This window comes from Monodelphis domestica, chromosome 1 (genome assembly GCF_027887165.1).
Source record: "Monodelphis domestica isolate mMonDom1 chromosome 1, mMonDom1.pri, whole genome shotgun sequence".
NCBI classification, from domain to species: Eukaryota; Metazoa; Chordata; class Mammalia; order Didelphimorphia; family Didelphidae; genus Monodelphis; species Monodelphis domestica.
Genome location: NC_077227.1, coordinates 430,177,839 through 430,191,563, shown reverse-complemented (window position 1 = coordinate 430,191,563; position 13,725 = coordinate 430,177,839). Strand labels below are relative to the sequence as shown.

The 13,725-nt window shown below is 38.8% G+C and overlaps 1 protein-coding gene across 3 annotated transcripts in view; it reads right to left on the bottom strand.

Moving 5' to 3' along the window:
- Nucleotides 1-1,096: 1,096 nt before the first annotated feature.
- The window catches only part of RALGPS1 (Ral GEF with PH domain and SH3 binding motif 1), a 662,857-nt gene continuing 650,228 nt past the window's right edge, over nt 1,097-13,725 (bottom strand). For all 3 annotated transcript variants that reach the window (XM_056812171.1, XM_007474667.3, XM_056812172.1), the window contains 2 exons: nt 12,488-12,579; nt 1,097-11,846 (listed from right to left, as the gene is read on the bottom strand). In XM_056812171.1, coding sequence (XP_056668149.1) covers nt 11,817-11,846; nt 12,488-12,579 — 122 coding nt within the window. In that variant the 3' untranslated portion in view covers nt 1,097-11,816. The remainder of the gene's footprint in view (nt 11,847-12,487; nt 12,580-13,725) is intronic.

Below are 13,725 nucleotides of genomic sequence, written 5' to 3'. Positions count from 1 at the left end.
ACCTTTTGTTTCCTTAACTGTAATTTTTTTTTTCAAAACTTAACATTAATTTTATTGTGTGGAAAGGAAACTAGACTAACAGTGTGTGTATGTGGGGGGGAAAGGGGCAACTGGGAGTGGCAGTTGGGTCTTGTGACTAGCACTTCCTTCTGGCCGTGTGGGGTCTTGCTTCCTGGTGTTGGAGGAGAGAGGAGCTTGTTCAGCCCAGTCTGTTGTGGTGTGCTGCCTCTTTCTTGGTTCAGCCTGAAGATTCAAGCCCAATCTCTTCTGAAGGGTAGACCTGTTCTTGTTTGCTTTCTGTCTACTGCTAAGATTCTAAAAAAACAAAACTGGATTGATATAGAGTAGACGGGAGTGGGAGAACCCTCCACCAGCCTCTGAGGCCTGGCCTCAGGTCTGAAGCTGAGAAAAAACTCCAATCCCAACTGGTTATTAAACTTTATATTATTAAATTCACAGTCAGATAAGTGGACTATCTTTCTGGTCATAGAGAAAGCTGAACTTCAGTTCAGTCATTCAAAGACAAACAGACCTCATTGGACCCCTGCTGCTTCCTCTCAGCAGGGGTCATCTCCCTCCCTTGCCTCACCAAGTGATATTCTCTCTCTCCCTTTAACTCCTCCATACCCCATACAAACCTCCCATTTATCCCCATTTTCCCAATCCTATTTCCTTTCCCAATAAATATTACAATGGCACCCCTTCTCTGCTGAATATACTGCTTGAACTTTAGATATACAGTCTTTGCTTTTTGAGTAATTTCCCCAGAATGTAACAATCAAATTTATTTTCAGAGTTAAGCTTCTAAAAGTTACCCTAGTTTCCTTAACTGTAAAATGAGGATAATAATAGCACCTAACTCACAGGGTTGTTGTGAGGATCAAATGAGATATTTGTAAAGTGCTTAACACAGTGCTTGGCACATAGTAGGTGCTATATAAATGCTTATCCCCCTTCCCTTTGCATCACCCCAAACTGTACTATTATTGAATGAATGAATCATGCCATGTTGAAGTATCATAAGAAAGTGGAAGTCGACATTAATAAATTCAGTTTCCTTCAGAGGGAAATACATTGAATTCCAAGACAAAGGTTGTTTTTTTTTTTACATTAAAGTATTTAATTAGTGGAACAATCATTATCAATGTAACAAGCTGAAAAAATACAGCAACTTGAATACAAGACTGAGGTAACAAAATACTTCACCAAAACCAAAAGATGCCTCCCACACAAGGTTAAAGTTCAGAGGTTATTATGGGTAAGACAGTTCACAAGGGTTGTAGAAAGGCATTCCACCAATGGCATGCAGTGGTCTGCTGGAAAAGACAGTCCCGAACAGCGCAACCACTTTCACAAGAAACCAATTAAAATATAGAAACTAATTTACAACTTACTATGAGGAGTAGGTAGGAACATGAAAAATACCATCTACATGATGCTTGTATGCTAAGTGGAAAACCATGCATTTTGGCACTAAAGTCATAGGAGATTATGCAACATGAATACATAAATAACCATTTCTTCTCTGGCACAGGCATAAATCATTTGAAAAAAAGTCATGTTGAGAATGGATAACAAAGTGGGTCTTTATAAAACTGATTGAGAATACATTATGGTCACATTCCTTGCTTAGTTGGGGAATACTTTCATTCTCTCCATAGGTCTGATATGCAATATCATTTGCAGAGAGGCTGTGAATTCACAGTAGAAGTGCCAAATGCCTGAAAACTGAAGAAAGCAGCTGTTGCTACCATACTCCCTCCCTCACACTTTCCTTGTATTTAACAGTATGAGATTCTTTTAGAAACGATGAGATAAGTACTAATAATGCTCCCATCCTGCTTGTTTCTGGATCCCCTCTATACTGTCGATGCAGTGAGTGTTGGCTGGTACCACAGGGCAACAGATTTCATTGCTGCATCCACCTCAAACACACCATTTCCCAATCTAATCTTACCACAAGGTCAAGAAACAATGATTTAAGACCCGTTCTGCGTCAAGACACTAAGGTACCAATACATTATGACTTAAGGGGTGGTGGATTGATGTAGAGTACTAAACTTGTGGAGTTGAGAAAACTGGGTTCATCTCACAATTATATTACTTCCTAGATTTGTCACTTTGGGTAAGTTATGTTATTTCTTTGAGTTTCAATTCCCTCATCTGTAAATATGAGCAGGCTGGACTAATGATCTCTGAGTTCAGACATTCTATGCATCTATGAGGAGGCTCATTTCTCTTGTGAGGCCATGCACAGATTTTCTAATACTGTTGGGAGGAGAGATGCATGAGCTTTGCAATACCAGGTTAACAGAGTCATGATGATTCAGAGAATCTCCAATCTTGGAAGGTCTTAGAACAGAGTATTAAGACATTGTAAGAGCCAGACGGGATCTTAGAGATGATCTCATCCAACATCCATACTTTACAGAGGAGTAAACTGAGGAGCAGAGGTATGAAATGACTTGTCCAAGGTTCCATAAGAATTTAATGATAGAGCCAGAACTGAAACCCAGGTAATACTCTCAGACAAGTGTCCTATATCAAAATTATTTTGATATCTTTGGAATAATAATTATTTCAGAGGGAATCACTATATGTGGAGGCTTAGGAGTTGCTATAAGATTTTGTTGCAACCTGCTGGTAACAAGGCTTCAGGTATTTAGAACCCACTGTGAGTGGACTTCTGTCAATTATTTTACCTTTTCATCTGTGTGTGTGTGATTTTGACTCATCTGTAAAAATGGTAACACAACAGCCCCTCATGACTAAGAGTTGGGGTAAATGGAAGGGAGCCTCAGGGAGGTGGAAGGGAGATGTGAGAATGATGTATGGTCCTACTATGAAGGTAGCTATACAAATACAATTTGGGAAATAATCAATTTCAGGAAGTATAAAAAGATCATTTCACAAATAAAATGCCATCATGGGTTGTGGATTCTGTGATTCTTCAGTCTGGCAACCCACATGGTGGGAATCATGCCATTAGGGTCTTAGTTCCTGTTGCCACAGGAGAGGTTAGATGCTGAGACTGACAACTCAGGGCCTGGAAGCCTTCAGATTCAGGAAAATGTCAGACTCAATATGACCAATCTCAAATTACAGAATCTCTTCCACCAAGAGGGCTCTTGCTTTTCAAGACATAAAATCATGCAACAATTTCTCATTCTAAAGTTTATACTTGTGGCATTTACAGAATGTATTTGAGAGAATATACGTTCGTCTATACATGGCAGGAATGTTAGCTTCAAGATTTTATAAGCACTGACAAATCAGAGATGAGTAAAAATACAGGAACATTCCACAGCATGTTAGCTTCGGTACTTTCCCTACCCCAGTTACACACAATGAAGTTCTGATTATCTCATTGGTTGATCATCCATGACCAATATTACATTTCCAGAATTGTTTTTTACCATCCATCCAGCACACTCTGACTCTGATTTGCCTCCCCTAATCCTCAGGGGAAAGTAAATGGATAATACTGAAATTATGGAATTAATAGAATCTTCAAGTTGGAAAGGACTTTAGATTATAGAGTATTAAAACATAGAGTGTTCAAGCTGGAAGGGTTCTTCAAACATAGAATGTTAGAATATAGAATGTTAGAGTTGAAAGGGACCTTAGAGGTCATTTAGTCCATGTAATTATATTTGTCTAAGATAATCATTTTTATTTTTGACCCAGACTTGTGATGTCATCAGTGTAGGGGAATCCTAGTGTGGAAACTACCACCACAAATGCAGATCCGTCTGCATTTGTCTATAATTTATAATCTTAGATAGTCTCTTGGGACACCAGGAAGTCAAGGGACTTGCCCATGGTAACAAAGATTATATATGTCAAGGACTGGGTCTTCTTGACTCCAAGGTTGGTTGTCCATCCACTACCCTGCACTGTCTCCCAAGAAAATCATTAGGACTCATAGTAGAGCAGAAATCAATCATGTCAATGCTTCTCTCTGTTACTGTTGAGAATGGAATTGAGAATGGAATGGGATAGAAAAATAACATTACTAGTGCATTATAGTTCATTACTATATAGCACTTAAAATTTTACAAAGTACTTTCTTTCCTCACAACAACCCTGTTAGGTGGGCAGAATCTGGCTTCTTCTCTAGACCCTCCATGATAATATTAGCTAACATTTATAGAAGGGTATCTTGGTTAAAAAGGAGTTTTGTATCCATTATTTCATTTGTTCCTCACAGCTGCTAAGTGAGGTAGACAAGACAGGTATTTTTATTCCCACTTTGCAGATGAGGAAAGTGAGGCAAAGCAGGGAAATTAACTGGTTTACAATCATACAGCTAGTAAGTAACTTGTCACGAATAGAACTCAGGCCTTCTGGCTTCTATTCTAAGTCTTCTGACCCTCATAATCTAGGTGAAATTTAAAAATATCTTGCATTTTCTAAAAGGTCATTTTAATTAAGCTTTGAGGTTTCACAGAATCATTGAGCTGGAAGAAACCTTTGAACACAAAATGGCAGGGGAGACTTGAGAACACAGAATGTTAGGATTACGAAGGACCTTAGAACAAAGAATGTTGGCACACATAAGGCAGGAAAGAAAATTTAAAGACCATTTGATATCAACCTGCTCATTTTATAGATGAAAAAACTGCAGTTGAGAGGGATCATGTGACTTGTTCAAGGTAACACTGAGTTAGTGGCTGAGTTGGAATCAAATCCAAGTCGCCTGATTCTCAATTCTATATTCTCGGCACCACATTTTAGCTGCTTTTCTATTTGGATACAGAGCAATGGAAATTGAGGGTATCCCAAGTTTCCTTGGTCTTGAGAAAAGATGATGTTTTAAAAGATTTCTAGTTCAAATAGCAATGCATGTCAATTATTGGTATGCAAATAGGCACTTCTAAAATGCTGGGGGGTGGTTTATTCCTTCAAATAGTTCAAGCTCTACTCCTGTTATCTTCCTCATAATTAAGACACATTTTGCTTAGCGAAGACAAGTTTTGGCACAACTCCCAATGCTCATGGGAACTTTGATCAATTTGGAATGAGTAGAGACTGAATTTCTGAGCTTCGGCTGTACTGTCTTTTAAAATCAATAGAAAGGAAGTCATAGGATTTCATGAGAAAGTAATAAGATTTCCTCTCATGAAGTCATCAAAACTATTAAGGGGGTTAGTTTTTCTTTTAAGAGCTGGAACGGACCTCAAAGGCCATCTAGTCCAATACCTCCATTTTATAGATTAAGAAACCAGATCATGGAGCATTTAAGTGATTAGTCCAGGGTCACATAGCTAGTTATTATCTGATAGGGGAACCAAACTGAGACCTCCTTGACTCCAAGCCTAGTGTCCTAACCCCTACCACCATGCTGCTTCTTGTGATACATGATTACTATCATCAGATATTCATTAGTAGACTTTCCTTATAGATATATCTGAACTCCAGGGAGTCTATAGACTCTTAATGGGTAAGGATATTTTTATGTTTCCCACAGTACCTAGATGCGTGTGGGAACTAGAGATGCCAGGCCATTGAAAGACTGTTTGAAGAAAACTGGAAATAAAGTTTAGTTTGGAGAAGAGAAGGCTTTGGGGAACTTAATCACTGTCATCAAATATTTAAAACTGCTGTTGGCAGGAACATTATAAACCATTGTATTCAAGCCTCTCATTTTATATCTGAGGAGACTAAAGCCCAGGGTTCCATACAGATAACAAGTCGAACCCCTAGGATTTGAACCCAGGGCCTTGGTTTCCAAATACAATGCTCTTTCCACCATCTCACAATTCTTTTGTAGTTGGAAAGGGGGATTAAGCTGGGTTGGTATGCCTTCAGAAGGGAGAAGCTAGAGCAATGGGTAGAAGGTACAGAGAAGAAGATTTCAGCTTCATATCACTGACCAATGCAAGGGAAAACCTCAACAAAAAGAACTGTTCAAAAGGTGAATGAGTGCTCCTGGTGGTAGTGACCTTCCCCATCCTGCCCATCCCTTAAGCATGTCCTAGGAGAGGTTAGATGTTCCCTTGTGGAGGTTGCTGTTGAGGGGATTTCTGTTCAGGTGTCAGTCAAAGCCAGATACTTCTAAATTCCTTTCTAAATCTGAGATTCCATTACTTTATCAGGAACACATTTAGAAATGATACTTGGTAATGATGGATTAGCAAGAGTGTAATGAGTATCTCCTATATGCTGACCCTTATGTTAGGGTCCCAGGATGAGAATTTCAACTAGTAAAATTAATTTTTTTTGGTAAAAGTCATCCCTATTGATCTAACTATTGTTTTGTGTACACACACACACACAAGCTTTATTTTGCATGTATTTTGTTTATATGTATGGGCATGTTGGCTTTTCAATGGACTATAAACTTCCAAAGTGCAAATGTCCTTGTAGCCCTATTGCCTAGCATACTATGTAGTGAATAGTGGCATTTAATAAATGCTTATTGGTTGGTTGAGTTCTTTTGGAGTTTTTGTAACCTTATCACAAATCCACTTGTACATATTGTGTTAAGTAAAAAACCAGAACACTACAAATAGGTTGGAAGGGCAAATAAAAGAGTTGAAATTGGTTTCATCGCATGCAAATGATTTTAGATTAGAAACTCATCTGTGAAATCCTATGGAGGAGAGTGAAAGATCACAAGTAGCAACCCTTCACAAAAGAGTTAAAAAGAAATGGAGGGGAAAACATATCTGAAGAAAGTTTGGCATGCAACTTAGTATAATGTAGGCTTGTATTCTTAATGCCATAGTTCTCAGTAAATGTTGATCGACTGAAGCAAATTGAACTACGTCAGAGTATCCAGCCTTTAAAGATGAAGCTACATGTAGAACGTGAATAAAAAATTGCAACAGATCTGTTAGCATTTGCTTAACAAACTATTCTAAAAGAGAACTGATGTTTTTAGAGCCATTAGATTTTGACTCTGCTACCTTAATTAATCACTGACATGTTATGTATGGAAGTAGAATGCCACTAAAGAAGATAAAGATGGGACAAATAACTATAAGAGACTAAACACCACAGAAGAAATCTATGCTGGAGACAACATGATTTTGAAAGCCCTGACAGTTTTTCAAAATAACTGAAAAAAGGGAGGATGAAAATGTTTGCGAAAATTATGGATGCGGTTGTTACCAAAAAAGACATCTAAACTATGAAAAACTCCTGATCCACAAACCCAGTGTCTCAGTTTTATAAAACTTCATGGGAGTGACCTACAAATTTATCAAAAGGATCTTTGATAGAAATGTGAAAAGGGGAAAAAGTAGGTTTTCTCAAATGATTTTCTATAGCAGGTGACATCTTCACAGCCATATAATTGAATGTAAAGTCTGGAAAATACAAGAAGATCACATTGTGTTTACTGATGATATAAAAAGCCTTTGATTCAGGGGTGAGTAAAACAGCCTTAAAGGCTCTTCTCTCAAAAAGGTATCTCCAATCTAAAATCACTCAAGATTCATGAATAGAATCACCTACCAACCTAATTTTGTTCAACGATTCTCTAATTACCAGTATTAAGAAAGGCAGCAAATAGGGAGATACATGCTCACCAATGTTATGGAAGCTGTTTTGTGCAGAATTCAAATGAAAGAGGGATTCCGTATAGAAGGTGAGGATAACATTGTGCTGATCATATTAAGCTATAGAACACAACAGAGCTTCTTCAGTGAGATCAATTACCATTCAACATAGATTGGCCTAATAATTCAAATAAAAAACAACAAATGGAATGCTCATTGTCTAAACTCTGATTTGTCATTGATGGACAGTCGATCAGTACTACATATCTCAAATAAGCATTACCCATGGACATTGAGCTGGCTCCATTATCACAAGTGAAGAAGAGAGCAGGCTGAATTACATTTAAGAATTCTACAGTGCTTTCAAAGATTCTAAGACACTTGACACAAACCTCCCCCTTTTTTAATACTTCTGCTTTTTAAATATTCTTCTGCTAAAGCTATATGGCGGTGAATCATGGAATACTAGAGTCTCTCAAGATTCAATCCCAGGTAACCCAAAAGATAATGTAGAGATGCATGTTGAGTTCAAATAGATAGTAATCTATTACTAATGATGATTTTTGTGCAAGAAGTCATTGAAAAGATATCAGCCAGGAAAGATAGGGTCAGAAAAGGAGGTAGGTTGGCTAGATAGTGAGAAGAAAGGTTAATATATAACAACTTAAGACTGATTCTCAGAATGCTAAAAACCCTAGAGGACAGAATTCAGTATTTTGGACAGATTCTTTAAAGGGGACTTGTGGGTGGAGTTGGATAAGAATCACTCTGGATTAATCAATATGCTGTTATTAAATGTTTACTAGCATTTTCTCAGGCTGTCCCCCATACTTGGAATGCTCTTCCTCTTTATCTTTGCCTTTTGTCTTTCTTCAGATTCCTGCTAAAATTCTACTTTTTGCAGGAAGCCTTTCCCAACCCCTCTTAATTTTAGTACCTTTCTGTTAATTATTTCCTTTTTATTCCATATTTAGCTAGTTTGTATATGTTTGCCTGCTTATTGTCTCTCCTCATTAGAATGCAATTGCCTCTTTTTATATCCCCAGCACTTACTGTAGCACCTGATCCATAGTAGGTATTTAAAAAATTTAGTAACTAATTGATTAAGGACTCTAAGAGGTTATTGTAGTGTACTGAACTGATCTTTGAGTGAGGAAGATCTGTGTTTGAGCCCTACCTCTGGCCCACACTGGCTGTGTCACTTTTTAGTACTCTAGGCAGCTCTCTATGACTTTGAATTACAGAGAAGTTGTTTAACTGTAGGTGTTTTCAAATCAGGAGTTCCCCATGCCAATTAAATCACCAGTCGAGGCTTTAGCCCTCTCCAAGTCTCCATGTGTGCCAGGTACTGTTCTATTTGCTGGGGATTAAAAAACAAAAACAGGGTGGTACCTTGCCTCAGGGAGTTTATATGAGAAGGCACAGCTGGATTGTAATCTGTACTATTAGAGGGAATATACCTGTGATGATGAGGTTACAGATTCCATTAAATAAACATTTGTCAAATAAGGATCAGATGAGATGGTTTTATAAAGCACTAAGCACCCTGCCTGGTACAAAGTAGGTGCTTAATAAGTCCTTATCCTCTTCCCTTATAAATAAATGCCTTTCACGTGCCAGGCACTGTGCTCCACCCTGACAATACATGCCGAAAAATGGATCCTTGAAGCATGCTTCAGTATTTCAATCTTTCCATGGATAATAGTTCAATAATGTATACCTTTCCTTCACTGAAACAGATGATAGCTCTTCATTTCTAATTAATAATAGTAATAGCTAGCATTTATACGGTTCTTTGAGGTTTGTAAAGTGCTTTTACATTGCTATCACATAATAATGATTATTTTCACAAATGTGTAGCTCCAAACCCTAATTAGCTGCTGTCCCACCTTCTAGTTCTGCACTTAGGCTGGGCATAGAATCATAGAAACCTCATAGTTAGAAAGTATTTCAGAGGTTAGGCAGGCCACCCCAAACCTGAAGCAAGAATAAGTCCTACAACATCTTCTGAAGGGTTCATCTTTCCTTCAGTGATCTGGAATTCATTGCCTCCTGAGACAGCCTATTCCACTTCTGGATGGCTCTGAGAGCCTCTGGGAAGTTTTTCTGTCTCTGAAAGTTACACCCATTGCTCTCAGCTCTGTCCTCTGGGCCCTAGAAAAGTAAATCAGTTTTCTCATCTTTATGAAGACAGCTATTGTGTATCCCCTGGGTCTTCTCTTCTTCAGGCTAAATACCTCAAAGTCCTTCATCCAATCCTTGCATGGCATGCTTTCCATTCCCCTCTTCATTCTTGTCACTTTCCTCTATGTACACTCCATGAGGAATACAGATTTCCATAATATCTTGACAGTTTTGTAATTCAAACCTTTTCAACTTTACTCTTTATAAAGGTTGCAAAAATTCCATTACATTTTAAAAGCTCTTTAAAGATTTCATTAACAAGATCAATACAGAATTTAGAAAACTAACCTTGCAAAAATTTTCCAGGGAGACAGTAAACAATTTAGATTTTACATTTTTAAAAATGCATTTATCTAATTAAAGCAAATTTCAACACAACTACTAGGCTGCAATTTTCTGGTGGACAGGAAATATCATATCTCACTCACCTTTGAATATCTCTAAACCTGACAAAGGACCTCTCGTGTACTAAGGTTAGCATGTATTCAGTGAATGAATGAAAAAAAATACTTTTAAAGAATTAGACCAAGGGAGACATAGAATAGAAAAAAAAAATTGTCCTGTGATAGGAATAGTTCCCCTAAGAGAGGGCTCAGTTTATCATCACATGACCTAGTGGAGGTTGTGGGGCCTCTGTTGCCTCTCTGCTGGGTTCACTGCCTCATGGGTCTTCCGAAGGGTAGGTCTGTAGATTTGCCAGTGCTGCTTTGGAATACTTGGTAGGCAGGATTCTGGTAGATCTCAGTCAGGTCTCAAGGTAATTCAGCCACCCTGACCCATCAAGTCTCCAGACACATCTACTATGGCAGTGGAGATGGGCGAGCAAGATGCTCAGCTCAGCAGAGGCCAGGGTGGTCCTACTAGAAAAGAAGCCACCAATTGTTGTCACCATGAAGGCTGCTCCTTTGACTCTCCCAGCCTCTCCACAGCTGCCTTCTATCTCCCCCAAATCTCAGCACTACTGGGACATTTGGAGAATAGCTTTTTTACTTCCTTTTCTAGCACAAAGGGCAAAGGTGAACCCCAAAGTGCTCCCAGACCCTCCACAGAAAAGGGAATGGGTAAAAAGACAGTTCATCTTCTGGGGCTGGGGCGCTGACTTGGAAGACCTGACAATAATAAGGCTCCATGGACACCAAGTCAGAGGGAGTCTGAGATGCCCCAGGGAGCAGGCTTTTCAGAGGAATAGCACCCATAGTCAAAGAAAACAATATGCGATTTAAGGCATTAATTGTGTAGAGTTAGAGAACCCAAGGGGAACATTAAACCAAAATGAATTTAAAACCTCAATGATCAAAGAATCACAGAATCTCAGGGTTGGAAGGGACCTCAGAGGGCATCTTGTCCAACCCGATACCTGAAGAAGAATCCCTTCCATACAGTGCCACAGCTGAAAGACCTCCAGTGATGAACTCTTGTCTTACCTAGACAGCGCTGAAACGTTAAGTCTATAAAGCAGCTCCTTCCAACCAAATGTAGTGAGTTAAGTTGCAAATCTGGTGCCAAAATACATGTTTCCCAAATAGCTCACACACAGTAGAAATGTCTGGATAGTGTGAGTGTGTGTGTTTGTGTGTGTGATGTTATACAAAATCAGAGGCAGCCACATTGCTAAGCAACTCAGTGCACTTAGGTTATAAAAATGTTGTTCCATGACTTCTACTCTAATGGACACTTTGCAGCAAGTGAACACTGCCTGTTGTCTTTGTGCATTAGAAAGAATTGAAAACCCAACATGGGCTAAATGTTCTTCAGTCACAGAAAGCAGCTTCACCATAAAAAGGACTGTTTATAAAAGGCCAGGCAGAAGATGGGATGCCCAGTCTATGATCCAGCAATTGTCCAGGGTTATTGGTGGCCACAAGGTAGCTCAGGATCTGTGGGTCCTGCAGCAGAGTTCAATGGTTTCTTAGAGCCAATAGGAATGAGGAAGTCACTGCATGGGCCACTCATGCGCTGATCAGAATCACTTTGAAATTGCACAGCTGAGTGTAGGTAAGAGACGACTAGCGCCCAAAGAATGATCTTGTGTGTGTGTGTGTGTGTGTGTGTGTGTGTGTGTGTGTGTAGTTTTCCTCCATCCTGCAGTTTGGCACTTTTGTGTCACACCAAGCATTGTGCAGCTGCTTATTCAAACGACATAAGGTTAGTAGGTACCTGAAAAAAAAAAAGATGTTATTATATAAAAGTCTCATTCTGATGAAGAAGAGATTACAAGGTTTGTTAAGATCTCAGAGGTAGAAGGAGTCTCTGACCCATAACTGAACTAGAATTCCCAGAAGAGAAGTGGTCATTCATCTTCAGCTCAAAATCTTCTGAAGAGAGAGAGCCATCTCTCACTGGGATGCTTAACTGAAGGGCCATGCATGAACTAAAAAAATAATTTTGTTTTGATAAATGTATTTTAATATGGTACGTTTTCAGAAATCTGATGTATTCAGTTTTATTCATTTAAAATTATTATTCTAAGAGGCTTCACCAGGCTGCCAGAGGGATCTATGATGAAAAATAATAAAGTTAAGGACTTTCACAGAGGCAGCAGTATCGTACCTTTTCCTTTTATTTTTATGTTCAGTTGTTTTCTTCATTCTTTGATTTGTGTGTGTGTGTGTTCTAAAGATCTCTCCAGCTTTAAAATTCGTCATTCCAAGGTTCCTTCTGGGTTTCACATTGTGTGGAGAGCTCCCATATGATAGCTAGTTGGCTTCAGGAGCACAGAGGGTCCTGATAATGACTGACTTCTAAAGATATTCTTTTCTAGAACACTGAGTCACCAGAGAAAACCTTGTGGACTTTACCTGAGGCCTGTTGCTTTTACATGCATCATCCAAGTGCTTGTGCCACAGTATTGCGTGCAATCTGGAGCCAGTCTGGAACTTGTAAACATTGCCTACCAAGGTAAAGAAGTTGTCAGGTTAGGAAGGGATCAAACATAAAGGACTCCAAGTTAAAAATAACAGAGTTCCAGGTGGAGCTAGATAACCTAAGTGGCCAAGCAGAAAAATGAAGTGATTCAGTCAGGTAGTCAAGGAAAATTTACTAAACACCTACTATGTGCCAGGAGCTGTACCAAGTGCTAAAGATACAAAAAAAGCCCAAGTCACTCCAGGCTTTCAACGCCGAGAGAGTGGGACTGTCTCTGTGCATCGACTTTTCCACTTAAATCTTCATGCACAGGTGTCTTTGTGCACAAAAATGCACAAAGAAAATTGTCATCCTCGGTTCGAGAGACAACCAACCACTCTTTTGACTTGGAACCAATACACAGTATTGATTCTAAGGTAGAGAGTAAGGGGTTTTTTGTTTTTTTTTTTTTAAAGAAAATTCCAAACAGGATTAGGAAGTCACACAGGACTGAATAACAACTGAATTATAATCCCTTAACATAATCCTTTAATTTTGGTTAGTTTCCACAGCAATCATTTCGTAGAGATAATTGCTTCCTTTGTAAAAAATTTTTTCTTCTAGTCTGGGGCTCCCTTATCTTTGACTTGATGGCTCCATGGCTCTGAGCCTCTTCTCTGGAAATAGCATTTCTAGAGACAGTGATGCTAAATTTAAAAGGCCAAGTTAGGCTGGTTTTCACTGTATTCTATAGTCTCAGTCAAAATGTCCCAGTGCTGCTCCTTCTTCCCCCTCCAAAACATTAGAGCTGGATGTATAGGAAAGTCAAACCCCGGCTTTACATTTTCACTGAGCTGCTATTATATGTCCAGATTTAAAGAAATGCAGGACCACCATCTATGTTACATGTCATGAAGAGAATCTCAAACATGAATATTTGTTTTAAATTCATAGATTTCACATACTTGCACCATTTTTACTGTTTTTGACTAATGAAGACTTCTTGGTCTGATTCAAAGGGCTGAACGCTTTAGAGGACAGTGGCCCTCAGGTTTGAGTTTCCAAGCCTTTGTAACAATGGAAAAAGACTCTGGAATTATTTGCCCTCTTTTCTTTGCAAAATGTTTTGCAGAAAACCAACAATAAATATGTAGGAGCTACTATGATCCACTTAGGTAAGAATGGGAAAATC